The following is a 15566-nucleotide window of genomic DNA, read 5'->3' as shown; positions in this document are numbered from 1 at the left end:
TAGTGGCTAAAGGTCCTGGCATGCCCATTCTCTCTGTCTCTGCCTAATAATAAATAAACAATTTTTTAAAAAGAGACTGGCGTGGTGGTGGATGCCTTTAATCCCAGGGCTCATGAAGCAGAGGTGAGTTGAGGCCAGCCTGGAACTACATAGTAAATTCCAGGTCAGCCTGGGCTAAAGTGAGACGTACCTCGAAAAAGAATAAATAAAAAGCAAACATGGCCCATGTCTATAATTCCAGCACTCAAGAACCTGAGAATCACAGTGAGTCCAAGGCCAGTCTTCGGTACAGAGAATTCTATGTCGGCCTGGGCTACACTGAGACGCTGTAGTTCTAGGCCACCTTGCCCTCCTGCGGAGGCTAATACATTCTGCAGCGCTGCTTGGCGCTCGCGCACCCGCCGTCCGCCTGCACCTCCGGCTCCGGGCGTAGGGGGCGCTGCGCCACAGACTCCGCATCCGGGGCGCTCTAGGGAGCGGAGGCGGACACCGGAACTCTCGGTGCTCGTGCTCTTCCGTCCTCCTGCCGGCGGCTGCGTGGAGCCCGGCTGCGCGATGCCCACCGGCGATTTTGAGTGAGTGGGGCGGCGGAGGGGGATTCCGGAAGCGGTCCGAGGGTTCTGGGGCGTGTCACGGGGCTCTGGGACGTCCAGGCGGAGGCCAGGGCTCGCGAGCATATCTTTCCCGCAAACTTGTCCCCGCAGTTCGAAGCCCAGCTGGGCGGACCAGGTGGAAGAGGAGGGAGACGACGGTGAGTCTATCCGACCGCCCTGGGTCCTCGCGGCTGTCACCTGTCCGCTCATTTCCGCGTGCTTCGACGTCCTCTCCTACACCGTGTCGTCGTCCTTGGGGCCCACCTGCTGCCAGCTCCACTGCCCGCGCCCGAGTTCCGCAGCTGCCCCCTGCGTGGGGAGGAAGTCGGAACAGCCTGTCGCCTGCCCTTGTACCAGCCCGCTGGTGGCTTTGTAACTCGCCCTCAACTCTCACCTCGGGCCAGGGATTCCCCAACTTTTTTCTTTTCTTTGATGCAGGGACTCATTGTAGTCCAGGCTGGTTTTGAACTTGGGTAAACCTCCTTCCTCAGCCTCTTGTCCAGGAACAATAGGCAAGAGCTAGCTACCACGTCCAGGGATCACCACCTTTGTCAGTGCACAAATTATTCAACCCTTCTGTGCCATGATCCTTACTTCTGTGCTCTTGGAATGGGTGTCACCCCCAACTTCTTGCATATTACCTTTGGAAGCTCCCACCTTGCATCTGACCTTAACTCCTCCCCGTCTTCCTTTCTGGCAGACAAATGTGTCACCAGCGAGCTCCTGAAGGGGATCCCTCTACCCACTGGCGACACAAGTCCAGAGCCTGAACTACTGCCTGGAGGTGAGTGGTGGGGTCACTTCCATCCCCTTCCCCCACAACCTACATTTGATTTCTGTATTGGTCAGGATTCTCTAGAGGCAGAATGAATGAAAAAAAGAAGTATGTATATATGCATAACAAATAGGATTTAAAAAATATTTATTTGTGAGAAAGACACAGATAAAAGCAGATAGAGAGAATATGAGAATGGGCACGCCAGGTCCTCTAGCCACTACAAACGAACACCTTGTGTATCCGACTTACTGGGGAATCAAACCTGCATCCTTAGGCATCACAGTTAGGCTAGCACCTTAACTGCTAAGCCATTTCTCCAGCCCTCCCCCCCTTTTTCTGAGGTGGACTTAGAATTCACTATGTAGTCTCAGGGTGGCCTCGAACTCACAGGGATCCTCCTAGTACCAGGGGCTCAGTTGCTGTCACCTTTCCCCAGCACCACTGCCACCTCCCAAGGAGGTCATCAATGGAAACATAAAGACAGTGACTGAGTACAAGATGGACGAGGACGGCAAGAAGTTCAAGGTAAGGCTGGGGCAGGGACAGAAGGTGAGTGGCCTTGTGCACTGGGCACTTAGGTAACTAATGAGGGTTGGGGTATGTTGCTTGAGTCTGTGCTTGTCCCAAGAAGCCCTTCTGTCTCCCATCCGATCCACAGATTGTCAGAACCTTTAGGATTGAGACCCGCAAGGCCTCAAAAGCTGTGGCAAGAAGAAAGGTGAGACCTTTCTTTCCCTGTTTTGGGGGTTCCCCTAGGCCTGATTCAGAGGAATTTGGGACCCTTGTTTTTCAAAGTAAAATAGAGATATTTTCACTCTTGTGGGGCCCTGAAAAAGTCCAGGACACGGGAATAGATGGGATTAGCTTTTTTTTTTTGAGACAGGCGGTGTGGGGAGGAGCATCTTTCTTTATAGTCCAGGCTATCTTCAAACTTAGCCTCCGGAGTACTGAAAGCACTCATATTTAATATTTTACTTATTTGAGAGGAGGAGGAGGAGATAGATAAGAGAATGGGCATGGTAGGGCCTCTAGCCACTGTACACGAACTCCAGTTGCATGTACCACTTTTGCATTTGGCCTATGTGGATATTGGGTAATTGAACCTGGGTCCTTAGGCTTCAGAGATAAGGGTTTAACTGCTAAGATATTTGCTCCAGCCTATATCTATCTATCTGTATACTTTGATTTTTTTTTTCAAGGTAAGGTCTCATTTTAGCCCAGGCTGACCTGGAATTCACTATGTAGTTTCAAGGTGGCCTTGAACTCATGGTGATTCTCCTCCCTCTGCCTCCCAAGTGCTGGGGTTAAAGGGGTGTGCTACCATGTTTAATTTTTTTTTTTTTTTCTTTTTTTGGGAGGTAGGGTCTCACTCTAGCCCAAACTGACCTGGAATTCACTCTACTATGTGGTCCCAGGGTGGCCTTGAACTCAGGGCTATCCTCCTAATTCTGGCTTCCCGAGTGCTGGGATTAAAGGCGTGTACCACCGTGCCCAACTATATATACTTTTTGACTGTATGTGTGTTGAGACTGGAGAGGTAGCTCAACTTAAGGCGCTTGCCTAAAGAGCCTCACGACTGAGTTCAGTTTTCCAGTTCCTGCGTAAAGCCAGATGCACAAAGTGGTGCATACATCTGGAGTCTATTTGCAGGAGCTAGAGGTCTTGGCATGCCCATTCTCTCTGTCGGTTTCTTTTCTCTCTGCTTGCAAGTAAATAAAATATTTAAAAATTTTTATTTGGCTGGGCATGGTGGCACATGCCTTTCATCCCAGCAACTTCGGAGGCTGAGGTGTGTCGCTGTGAGTCGAGGATACCCTGAAATTACACAGTGAATTCCAGGTCACCCGGGGCTAGAGTGAGACCCTACCTCAAAAAAACATAGGAAAAAAAATATTTACTTGGGGCTGTAGAGTTGGCTTAGCAGTTAAGTTACTTGTCTGCGGAGCCAAAGGACCTAGGCTCGATTCCCAGGACCCACATAAAGCCAGATACACAATATGGTGTGTGTGTATGGAGTTTGTTCTTAAAAAACAATTAGTGCTGGTGAGATGGCTTAGCAGTTTAGGCGTTTGCCTGCAAAGCCAAAGGACTTGGGTTCAGTTATTTTCAGGACCCATGTAAGCCAGATGCACAAGGTGGCGCATGCATCTGGAGTTTTTTTGCAGTGGCTGGAGCCCCTTGGCATGCCCATTCTTTCCCTCTCTCCATCCCTTCCTTGTGTCTCTCTTAAGTAAATAAATAAAATATATTAAAAAGTTAACTTGCTCGTGTGTGTGTACACACACACATACATGCATACACAACAGAACCTCTTGCCTCTGAAAACTCCAGATGCACGCACCACATTTTGCATCTGTCTGTGTGAGTACTGGGGAACTGAACCTGGGTTGGTATGTTTTGCAAGTCAGTACCTTTAACCCTTGAGCTATCTCCCCACCCAGCGCACCCCCCCCCTTTTTTTTTTCTGAGGTTGGTTCTCACTCAAGCTCAGGCTGACCTGGAACTCACAGTGATCCTCCTATTTCTGCTTCCTGATTGCTTGGATTAAATGCATGTGTCACCATGCCCGGTTTCTTGTTTTTTTTGTTTGTTTCTGAGATAGGCTGTCACACCAGCCCAGGCTCACCTGGAATTCACTATGCAGTCTCAGGGTGGCCTCAAACTCAGGGTGGTTCTCCTACCTCTGCCTCCTGAGTGCTGGGATTAAAGGCATGTGCCAACATCCCCGGCTCTGGCTTTATTTTTTAAATTAATTTTTTTGGTGTGTGTGTGGTATGTATGTACACATGTGTGCATATGTGTTCACCCCACGTGTACATGTGTGGAGGCCAGAGGAAGACAGCAGGTATCCTCCTCTGTCACTCTCTTGCCTTTTTTCCCTGAGCTTGGAACTCCTTTTCCATTTAGACTGGCAGCCTGCTATCCTCCTGTCTCTACCTGCTTCAGCACTGGGCTTGTACCCATGCCCATCTTTTTATGTGAGTGCTGGGGATTGAACTTAGGTGTGCATAACTTAGGTGGCTCTATTTATCTTTTTTTATTTTTGGAGATAGTCTGAGGCTGACCTCATACTCACAGAGATCCTCCTCCCTCTGCTTCCCAAGTGCTGGGATTAAACCTGGCTTTTACTTTAAAAAAATAATCAGACTTTTTTGTGGAGAGAGAGAATGGGCATGCCAGAGCCTTTTCCCTCTGTAAGTGAACTCCAGTTGCATGTGCCACTTTATGCATCTGGCTTGATGCGGGTACTGGGGGAATCAAACCCAGGCTGACAGGCTTTGCAAGCAAATGTCTTTAACCACTGAGCCATCTCCCCAGCCCAGTGACTATCTTTTCTTCTACTTGGAACTTTAGTCTGACTGAAGTCCCCTGCTTCCTGGAGCTACCATGAAACTAGAAAATCTAGGAAGATTCACTTAGAAATGGAAGTTGTCACTGTTACTTTTACAGTGGGCTCTTGGGGAGGGTGAAATGTAGGGTTCAGGGCCCAGGTATTCTGGTGGTGATGGATGTAGGCCTTGCCTTCCCCATTGTGAGACCCCATTTAACCTTTTCCCTCACCTGTGCCCCTATCCCTCTTTGATCCTAGAACTGGAAGAAATTTGGGAATTCTGAGTTTGACCCACCAGGGCCCAATGTGGCCACCACCACAGTCAGTGATGACGTCTCCATGACATTCATCACTAGCAAAGAGGTGAGTGGGGTGACCTGCAGTGGTGGTAGTGGTAGGGCTGACACCTACTCACTACAGCGTTTCTGGCTGCTCCCTCCCTCAGGACCTGAATTGCCAGGAGGAGGAGGACCCCATGAATAAGCTCAAGGGCCAGAAGATTGTGTCCTGCCGTATTTGCAAGGGTGACCACTGGACCACCCGCTGCCCCTACAAGGACACATTGGGGCCCATGCAAAAGGAGCTGGCTGAGCAACTGGGCCTTTCCACTGGCGAGAAGGAGAAGTTGCCTGGAGGTGTGGGCTGGGGTTGCATGGTAGAGTGCTGGGTTGTCACTGGCTGTTGGCATGTGTGCTTGGGCAGTCGATGGGGTGAATATTGTGTGTACACTAGTGTGTGCACCTGCCAAATGAGCTTGGGGGACAATTTTTCCCAATAGGGGTGACTGGCTGCTGTTGGCACTATTGAATATGCTTCTGCTATCGGACACTCACATTGCTGCCTCATGAGTGTGTGCATACACATTCATGCATGGGACTCTTGTAATTCTATGGTTTGAGTCCTTAAAATGGTTTGCTGGTTGCTTGTGTGGGTTGCTTCCTCCAGTGATCCACATGCCAGTCACACTTGTTACCCACCACACACAGGCAACCTAGGCACTGCCAGTATGTATTGTGCCTGGGCATCTGGGTTGTCTCTCTCCTGGCTTTTACTCTGCCAATATTATTACCTTGGGTCTTGGAGGGTGTTGGCTTCTTCAGCAGAACCTCAAAGGGATCACTTGTTGCCTGTGGTTGGGTGCACAGGGTGTCATTGGGCAGGTCTGCATTCCAGGCCCAGGGCAGGGCTGAGTGTATGATAGTCCTTTTGTTATCCAGAACTGGAGCCAGTGCAAGCTGCCCAGAACAAGACAGGGAAGTATGTGCCACCAAGCCTGCGTGATGGGGCCAGCCGCCGAGGGGAGTCTATGCAGCCCAACCGCAGAGGTGAGGGACTCGGGCTGCAGAAGTGGGCAAACACTCCTAAACCCTGTAATTATCCCTGCTTCTCAGGCATGGGGCTGGGCTTGCTCACTAGTTTTGTCCTGCCCACACAGCTGATGACAATGCCACCATCCGTGTCACCAATCTGTCTGAGGACACACGGGAGACTGACCTGCAGGAGCTCTTCCGGCCCTTTGGCTCCATCTCCCGCATCTATCTGGCCAAAGATAAGACCACTGGCCAGTCCAAGGTGGGTGGCCTGGGTTCCTGGCTGGTTGTGGGAGTCTGTGATCTGGGGCTTTCCCTTGACCCTGCCTCTGCCTCAGGGCTTCGCCTTCATCAGCTTCCACCGCCGGGAGGACGCCGCTCGTGCCATCGCTGGGGTGTCTGGTTTTGGCTACGACCATCTCATCCTCAACGTTGAGTGGGCCAAGTAAGAATCCTGCCTGCCTGATAACCTCTCCCTGGCACACTGTGTGCCCTGCACCCACCCAGGCTTGCTATGTGCCAGTTCAGGAATCACAGTCCTGTTCTGAGGGAGCAATTCCCTTATTATTTTGCAAAATCCCTACCTGCATATGCTGTCTCAACTGCAGCCCAATGCCAGTGTACCAGCAGGCACAGTTCACCTTTGTGCTTGTGTGCATCTCAGGTGCCCGTCAAGGTTGAAGCCCCCCAGGCCTACTTCCTCATGTCCTCTCTCTCCTTCCCTCTCTCCAGGCCATCAACCAACTGAGCCACCTGATGTCACTACCACCACTATCCAGACCTTTGGGGACAGAGAGCTGACTCAGAGCAGTAAAAAGGCTCAAAGTAACCTGTGTGTTGTTCTTTCTCACGTCACTCCCTTGTGGTGGGTGGGGCCTACCCTCTTAGACCTGGTACTTATAGGGAGGGGTGTGTGTGGTAACCAGTGCCAACAGGAGCACAGGCATCCATAAGGCTTCTTGGTCTGTCACATTGGCCTGTTGTCACAACCCTGTGCATGTTCAACATAAGTCAGGTGATTAGCCCTTGTGGTGTTAGGTAGGTCAGCTAGGGTTTGGCTTGAGATGTGGTGGCTAGTTGTGACTAAAAGGTAGAGCTTGGCCAGGGTTCCTGTCCCTGTGATTCTGATGCCAGCAGCTGTAGCCCAGGCTATGTGCCCCAAGCCATGTAGAGCAGCAGGTGTATGCAGGTGACCAGGGGCACAAAGGTGTATGTGGTCTACTAGCCTAAGTAGGGTCTGAGCCCCAATGCTTCCATAGCCTGCTCCTGAACAGCGTTCTTGGGCTGGTATAGAGGGCCACACCTTTGGGCACCAGTATCACATGGAGCTTCTCTGTTGACATCATGCCATGTGCACAGTATAACCCACCCCAGTGCTCCATAGGTAAGCGTAAGCAGCAGTGGCAGGATGCCACCCAGTACTGCTAACACCAAGCCATAGGCTGACAGATGGCCATCTGTCATCAGTTGTCCCTGGGCACTTGAGATTGTCCTGTGGGCTGGCCACGCTGTACACCCCTGGCCTAGGCTGAGCTTGCTTCAGGTGGGAGAAGCCAAGCATGGGCCAGTAGGGCCCAGCTAATGACACTGGCTGTCACTGGTACGCTTGGTCTGCAGCGCAGTGGCTACAGGTGAAGAAGGGGTGTAGCACCCCCAGGTAGTGGTAGAGGCTGACAAAGGTGAAGAGGACACCACCTAGCAGGTTGTAGGTGGAAAGGAAGTGCTCTAGATCTTGGGAGGGTTGGAAGTAGGTGGTCAGTGGGGTGGGGGCAGTGTCAGCACATGTTGCTGATTACCAGCTGTACATACAAGTCCAGGGTTCATGGCTGTTGCTTTTTGGGTGATGAAGCAGTATAGACCAGGCCAGCTGTGGTCATCAGAAACAGCCCAGGACGGGCCAGAAAAATTCCTGAAGCCACTGAGGTTGGAGTTGGCAGTTTCTGAAGTTACATGGACAAAACTTGGTACCTGTGGGGAGGGTGTCATCAGCTGAGCCCCTTCCAACTTGGCAGGGCTCCTGTCCTCACCTTGGATCTTGCAGTGACCAGTTGTGCAAGCTGGGCTGTACTGTTGATGCAGGTAGGGCTACCACTTCCCCGGAAGGACCAGCCTGCCTTTGCTTGGCTCAGACTGAATGGATGGGCCAGGGTCCTTGGTCTGCACAAGGCTGTAGTTACCACCCAGTGCTGTGTGGTCGAAGAGTTCCCAACTTCCTGTGCAATACAAGCTGCTCCACTGGAACTTGTCACACTACCCTACCCCTGGCCTATGGAGGCCCCACACCACTAGATAGCACCAGGGTGAGCTAATGCTTCCACCATAGCTGAGCTTAGGATCTGATGTGACCTCCTCAAAGGGCACAGGCTGTGGAGGCACTGAGGGCCTATGTGGCACTGGTGTGGAAGGCAAAGGTAAGAGGTCACCCTACCTCAAAAAACCATGAAAATCCCATTTACCAAAGCCTTGCAAGAGCAGTGACTTGCTGGCTGTCCTAGCTAGCTTCCTTATTGCACCATGGATAGGCAAGGCCTGCCTACTTTAAGCCCAGAAGCTAGGAAACTAGAAGGCAGTCTCACTGCTCAGGAAGGGGAAGAGAACAGGACCCTAGGCAGTCCTATGGGTACCCAGTCCCCAGCAAGAAGAGTCTCCTATTGGGCTCTGCTTCAATGGGTTTTATTGGAGGGTAAAGTGGGGGAAGAGCTCCTTTATAAAAGGAATCCGGTGGCTCCGGGCCCCAACGTGGGGCATCCACATTACATCCACTCCTAGGTGGGCTCAGGCCCCTCTCTTGGGTGGCCTGCCCTGGGCTCTCACTCTGGGCTTTGGCTTCTTGGCCTGGGCTCCTTGGGGCTTGGGAGGCCGCCAGTTGCTGCCCTGGCCCCCACCTCGACCCGGTCTTCGCTCTTTTACCCTCCTCCTCTTGCCTGGAGGCCCCACCTGCTGCTTCTTGGTGGCTTGTGGGAACAGGTCTGTGAAGAGACAGAGGGTTAGGGACCCCAGGGGATATAAAGCTAGCCCAATACCAAATACAGGAACCCTACAGCATACCCTCATCGGGCTCCTTCCCCACTGCCTGGCGGAAGTACTCCGCTTCGTCCTCTGAGTCTGGTCGACTGGCTCCCTCAGCCTCTGGAGGCGCCCCAGGGTCCTCTGCATCACTGTCACCATCAGCCTCTCTGTGTGCTCGCTTCATGCCTGCCAGACTCTTCTTCCTGGATGTAGGGGAATGGTGGGTCAGCCTGCAATGCGGCGAGGCCCTATGAACAGCCCACTACCTCGCACCCACTTGTGGGCATGGCGCTGCTCCTGCTTGCGCTGCACGTTCAGAGCCTGCTGTTCCTGTCGCAGGGCCTTGAGCCGCAACTTCTCCTCCTTGGCTGCCAGGATGGCCTGGAGCTCCGCCTCTGTCTTGTGCACTGAGCCGCACGGAGAGCAGAGATCAAGGTCAGAGATCCCTGTGGGTTGGGGCACCAGCCACCCTACCTTATCCATGCACAGCACCCCTGCTGCCAGTGCCCCTCACCAAAACTGTGGAACAGCACGTTGCCGTTACCCACGCCCTCCTGGATCTTAATTAGCTGTAGCGTCATCCGTGGGCCAATCTGGAGAGGCACAGAAACATGAGGCCTGCCTCCAGGCTGGGACCGTAGGCTCCCCTGTCCACCTCCAAATGCCCACCTTGCACACTCACCTCCGTCAGCCGGATGGCACTCTGCTGTGCTGCCATGTTACCTCGGCCTGCCACGGCCTGGGGCAGCTCCGCAATGTTGTGCTCCCCATCTGGCTCTGCCTCGCTTTCCGACAGCCCAGCACCCCTGTGCAGGGAACAAGGGGGGTCAGCAGGACACCCAGGCTTGCCCGGGCGGCTCTGGAGCCCACACTGCTCACGTGGCCAGCAGCTCGCTGATGTCCTGCAGACGACTCATGTTGGGGAACTTTTCTTGCAGCAGCTTCTTCATGCCACGGCTGGCGCCCACAGGGACCACCTTGATGCTGCTGCAGGGGCAGGAGGTGGCAGTGAGGGGAGGGCTGGCAGCTAGTGGCATACCCTGTCCTTCCCTCTGTGCGTCAGAGCGTTTACTTTGAGACTGAGCAATCACTTTGTCTCAGAAGCACTGTAATCATCAACCACACAGGACACTTGCTCCCCACTTGACCCTGGAGCACTCACTAGTGGCGGAAGTCCAGCTCCTGGGAGTCTGGGTTATAGTTGATGAGGAGACAGCGTTTGATGGTGTTCAGGTTCACCTGCAAGGAGGGTGGCCTGTGAGCTAAACCCCTTACTGCTCCCCTCCACAATCTCCTGGGGTACTAGTTAGAAATCCTGGTCAGTTGACTTAGTAGCCCATCTTTTAAATATATATATTTTTACTTATTTGAGAAAGAGCACGTGCCAGGCTCTCCAGCCACTGCAAATAACTCTAGAGGCATGTACCACCTTGTGCATCTGGCTTACTTGGCTACTGAAGGAATCGAACCTGGGTCCTTACGCTTTGCAGGCAAGCACTTTAACTGCTAAACCATATCTCCAGCCCTAACCCTACTTTTTAAGAATTGTATATATAAGCCGGGTCTTTAATCCCAGCACTCAGGAGGCACAGGTAAGAGGATCACTGTAAATTCAAAAACAGCCTGGAACTACATAATGAATTCCAGGTCAGCCTGAGCTACAGTGAGACCCTACCTCGGAAAAAAAATACATACATACATACATACACACACACACACACACACACACACACACACACATAGATCTATTTTGCCCCCATTTTTTAGAGGTAGGGATCTTTGCCCTGGCCCATGCTGACCTGGAACTGACAGCAATCCCCCTACCTCTGCCTCCCTGGGGATTAAAGGTATACACCACCGTGCCTGGCTACTGATTTATTTGTATGATGTATATGGGTGTACCATACCATGGAACCTCACTCATGTGCCTCACTCTGAATGTGGCTTTGCATGGGTGCTAGGGGAATTAAACACAGGCAGCAGACTACAAATGCCTTTAGCAATGCATGATGGGGTTTAAAAGCTAGGCTTCTGGCCAGGTGTGGTAGTGTACACCTTTAATCCCAGCACTCCTGAGGTAGAAGTGGGAGGATCACTATGAGTTCAAGGCCACCCTGAGACTACATTGAGAATTCCAGGTCAGCCTGGGCCAGAGTGAGACACTACTTAGAAAAAAAAAAAAAGGCAGGCTTCTGGAACCAGACAGGTCCTGCTGGGCTTGGTGGCACATATCTGAAATCCTTGCATTTGGAAGGTTGAGGCAGAAAGTGAGTTCAAAGCCAGGTTGGGTTACACACACTTTTCCAAGTCAGCCTGAGCTAAGACTTGAGATTCAACCTCAAGAGACAAAACAGAGCTGCGCATGGTGACCTACACCGTTAACACCAGCACTTGGGAGGCAGAGGTAGGAGGATGGCCTGGTTAGATTCCCCAGTACCCATGTAAAGCCAAATGCACACAATGGCACATGCATTTGGAGTTCATTTGCAGTGGCAGAAGGCCCTGGCATGCCCAATCTGTCTTTCTCTCAAATAAAGATCATCTTTGGGTCTCTCCTAATTTGGTGAACTCTAAGTCAATGAGAAACTGTCTCAAAGAAGGTACACAGCCTATGTGAGGACAATACCTGAAGGCGGTCCTCTGGTCTCCATATGTAAAGGTGTGCACACACCCTCACACTGAAACACAACTATCTGAGGATGGTACCTGAGGCTGTCCTCTGGTCTCCATATGTAAAGGTATGCACACACCCTCACACTGAAACACAACTATCTGAGGACGATGCCTGAGGCTGTCCTCTGGTCTCATATGTAAAGGTATGCACACACCCTCACAGTGAAACACAACTATCTGAGGATGGTACCTGAGGCTGTCCTCTGGTCTCATATGTAAAGGTGTGCACACACCCTCACACTGAAACACAACGGCTGTCGTTTACTTAGCATGCTTGGCTCCCATACCACCAACACCCCAAACTCCTCTAAACGACAGTCCACTTATGTCCTTTAATTTAACCTTAGACTTTGTGTGTGAGCCTCATTCCTAGCTCTGTTCCATGGGTCAGGACATAGGGCCCTCAGGCCCTGCTGCCCACCCATCTCCACCAAAAGCCATGTGCTCCACCCACCTTGTGGACGTTGATGGAAGGGAACAGATTCTGGAACATGGTAGCCATGAGCTTCACATGCATACCCTGGGGTCCAAAGCTGTTGAGCACTAGGAGTGGGGGGTGGGCAAACTGCTGCTCATGCATGCGGTGGCGGCGTAGTGACGAGACCACATCACGCACCAGTGTGTACTGCAGGGGAAGACGAGGGGGGGGATTTACTACCCACATGGTTGAGTCATCCCTGAGTCCAGTTCTATCAACTCCAACTGGCTCTTCAAACACCTCTAATCCTCACCTTGTTGATCTGGAAGGTTAGGGTGGGGCCTCCTGGGAGGCGCATCAGCTTCTATGGACAAAAAAAAGATGGGTGAAGGTGGAGTGCTCTATTCAGGGCACAGAATACGATGCAATTTCCATTCCAGCTCTTCAGAGCGTTTACTTTGAAGCCCGAGTCATGGCAGCTCAGAGGCACATGGGTTCATCATGAGATGGGAACACAGGGAGACTGGGGGAGGGAGGGTGTGGTGCTCACTCACAAGGTAGACACTGGTGTCCGTTTTGCTCAGGATCAGGAAGTGTGTGACACCAAGAGGCCCAGCCACTGCCACACAGTCCTTTAGCGAGTTTTTCCTTCGAACCTGCACATTACAGAAAGGAGCAGATACGACCTCCCCTCCTCCACACCAAGCCGAGACCTTAAAACTTTAATTGAGGAGCACCATTTTTAATCTGATCCCTTTTCTTTTGTCCAGAACCTTTGAGCAACCATTTCCAGCCCCCTTTCCAGCATCTCATTATGTAGATTAGGCTAGTGTTGAACTCTATTCTCCTGTAAGAGACAGAGGGTCACCACATCAGGCCTATATCTTACCCTAACAACAAGCCTAGGGTAGTACAAAAGCTCCTACCCTCTTCAGCCAATGAGACTTGAGAAATCAAGTTTTGCTATCCGCATTATTTTTGCCCTCTACCTCCACTTCCCGAGCACTAGATTTGCAGAAAGCATCACCCCGCCCTATTTTGTACTAGTCAAGCATTCTACCAACCGAGTCTCACCCTTATTACGTTATTATCATTTTTTGCGGTAGGGTCTTATTCTAGCCCAAGCTGACTGGGAGCTCACTATGTAGTCCCAGGCTGGCTTCCAACTTCTACCTACTAAGTGCTGGGATTAAGGGCGTGCACCATCTACCGATGGAACCCAGGGCCGCCGGGCGCTAGCCAACTATCCCCCGCCCTCCCAGCCTAAGCCGTTAGGCTCGGAAACCCCCGATCCACACGTGGAAGGACGCAGACATGGCGTCCCCGCTCGGAGCACACCTGCAAGCGGGTGGCGGTTAGCGGCTCCATGACCCGCCGCACATCCAGGCTGAGCTGCCGCACGCTGCGGCCCGCGCGGCCCCGGGCGAACACGAACGAGTGCGGCTGCGCGGCGTAGGCCTCGAGGTTGCGGAGCTGCGCCTGGGCGCGTGCGCGCTTCTGGTGCCGGGACTGCGAGGACGACAGAACGGTGAGCGGGCCGCCCGGGCCAGGGCCTGGGCCGGCGCCGCACTCCTCTCTGGGTCCCGGGACCGCTAGGCCTTACCCGCCCGGACTGCCCCATGCTGCCTTCTCCTCCACGAGGCCGCCTCTGCCGTCACTTCCGGCTCCCAGGGCTCACTCCGCGCTGCTTGCAGCGCGCCTGCTGATGACGTCGACAACAGGCCTGCCGGAAGTGGCCGTAAAACCTGGAGGGGTTGCTATGGAGACACCGGCCTGTCACTATGGAAACTGGGGCGGGGCCACATAGTTTCTGGTTCAAATCTCTTCTGACTCATTTCTTCCAGCTGATTTATTTTCTTTCTTTCTTCCTTCCTTCCTCCGTCCCTCTCTTTCTTTCATTCAATTTTTATTGATAATTTCCATAATTGTAGACTAACCCATGATAATTCCCTCCCTCCCCGCACTTTCCCCTTCGAAACTCCACTTTCCATCACATCCCCTCCCCCTCTGTCTTTCTTTTATTTTGATGTCATGATCTTTTCCTCCTATTATCATGGTCTTGTGTAGGTAGTGTCAGGCACTGTGAGGTCATGGATATCCAGGCCAATTTGTGTCTGGACGAGCATGTTCCTGTGGCTCTTAGATTCTTTCTGTCACCTCTTCTGCAGTAGACCCTGAGCCTTGGAAGGTATGATAGAGATATTTCAGTGCTGAGCACTCCTCTGTCTCTTCTCAGCACTATGGTGACTTTTCACTCATCCCAAGGTCACCACCATTCGAAAAGAGAAGGTTCTCTACCCAAAAATGAGAGTAGCATTAATATATGGGTATGAACATTAAGAGAAGTGCTTACCGGGCAGTTTGGTGAGCATAATATATTCATTTAGTCAGACACTAGCAGGCATTACATCCATAAGGCTTATGACTAACCCAATTGTAGGTTTTCAGTATCAGGCATGCATTCCCTCCCATGGAACGGGCTTCCAATTAGAGAGCGGTTGGTTTCCACCATAATACACATGCCACTATTGCACATGTTGGCTCATTTGATATGGCTGGACAAATTTAAGGCTTGCAGTGTCCACTACTAAGTATATCCACTGATTTCTCTCTCTCTCTCCCATTGAACTGCAATGTAGCATAAATTTTTCCAGCTTTCTGCCAGCTGGCCTACATTGAGGAGGTTTCAGCTCAGCTCCAGCAGGATTTGTCAGTGACTTTGCAGCTCAAATATGTGGAGTCTTCAGCAATAGGGTCTACCATCTATTCCTGGTGGGAAACCAAGAGCCTTGGCAATGACCTATAATGTTTTGGAGGAATCAGGGTCCTCCCTGGCCAACAACTTACTGGAAAGTATCCCATCCCTGGCACTGTAAATTTTCTAGTAACAGTCTATGGCTTCTGGGTGTGCCATTGTCCAAACATGTAGGTGTTCCATGTAACTTATTCATACCCTCTTAGATTTTTTATTTATTTATTTTATTTTTTTATAAATTTTTTTGGGTACTTTTTATTTATTTGAGAGCGACAGACAGAGAAAGAGGCAGAGAGAGAGAGAAAGAATGGGCATGCCAGGGCCTCCAGCCACTGCAAATGAACTCCAGACGCGTGCGCCCCCTTGTGCATCTGGCTAACATGGGTCCTGGAGAATCGAGCCTTGAATTAGGGTCCTTCACAGGCAAACGATTACCCGCTGAGCCATCTCTCCAGCCCCCCCTCTTAGATTTTGATTAGCCCTCCCTCTACCTTTCCTTTACTCAGTCTCCTCCCCTGACCTCAATTAGCCCTTTCCACTCCCATTAATCTGTTCTTCTACTTACATATATACAATGCCATCCTCTTAAGTCCCCCCTTCCTTCTATCCCCTTTATATCCCTATATGTCAGTAAGCTAGAAAGACTTACTGGCCTCTGCTACTGAGTTTTAGTCCAGCTCACACAGAAGTCCAATCATT

General features: G+C 51.6%; 2 protein-coding genes and 2 non-coding genes across 4 annotated transcripts; 1 reads left to right on the top strand and 3 right to left on the bottom strand.

Annotated features, from left to right (window-relative positions):
- The first annotated feature begins 471 nt into the window (after nucleotides 1–471).
- Eif3g (eukaryotic translation initiation factor 3 subunit G) lies at nucleotides 472–6841 on the top strand. Its single transcript, XM_004667414.3, has 11 exons — nucleotides 472–575; nucleotides 705–751; nucleotides 1294–1377; nucleotides 1808–1896; nucleotides 2030–2089; nucleotides 4961–5065; nucleotides 5148–5337; nucleotides 5920–6027; nucleotides 6138–6274; nucleotides 6351–6457; nucleotides 6745–6841. The coding sequence occupies exons 1-11, from the start codon at nucleotides 556–558 to the stop codon at nucleotides 6758–6760; spliced, it is 963 nt and encodes a 320-aa protein (XP_004667471.2). The 5' UTR covers nucleotides 472–555; the 3' UTR covers nucleotides 6761–6841.
- A 1828-nt stretch (nucleotides 6842–8669) lies between these two features.
- LOC101604209 (suppressor of SWI4 1 homolog) lies at nucleotides 8670–13613 on the bottom strand. Its single transcript, XM_012950906.2, has 11 exons — nucleotides 13451–13613; nucleotides 12667–12768; nucleotides 12426–12476; nucleotides 12149–12319; nucleotides 10184–10260; nucleotides 9901–10008; nucleotides 9704–9827; nucleotides 9536–9614; nucleotides 9299–9428; nucleotides 9061–9224; nucleotides 8670–8981 (listed from the first exon to the last, which is right to left on the bottom strand). Exons 1-11 carry the CDS (start codon nucleotides 13478–13480, stop codon nucleotides 8788–8790), a joined length of 1230 nt encoding a protein of 409 aa, XP_012806360.2. The 5' UTR covers nucleotides 13481–13613; the 3' UTR covers nucleotides 8670–8787.
- On the bottom strand, nucleotides 10071–10150 carry LOC123459184. Its single transcript, XR_006636085.1, has one exon. It is a non-coding gene; the product is annotated as a small nucleolar RNA U105B (small nucleolar RNA).
- LOC123459174 lies at nucleotides 12541–12626 on the bottom strand. The gene has a single exon (XR_006636077.1). It is a non-coding gene; the product is annotated as a small nucleolar RNA SNORD105 (small nucleolar RNA).
- Nucleotides 13614–15566: the final 1953 nt, after the last annotated feature.

This window comes from Jaculus jaculus, chromosome 2, assembly GCF_020740685.1.
Source record: "Jaculus jaculus isolate mJacJac1 chromosome 2, mJacJac1.mat.Y.cur, whole genome shotgun sequence".
Lineage (NCBI taxonomy): Eukaryota > Metazoa > Chordata > Mammalia > Rodentia > Dipodidae > Jaculus > Jaculus jaculus.
This window is presented reverse-complemented; position numbering and strand designations above follow the sequence as displayed.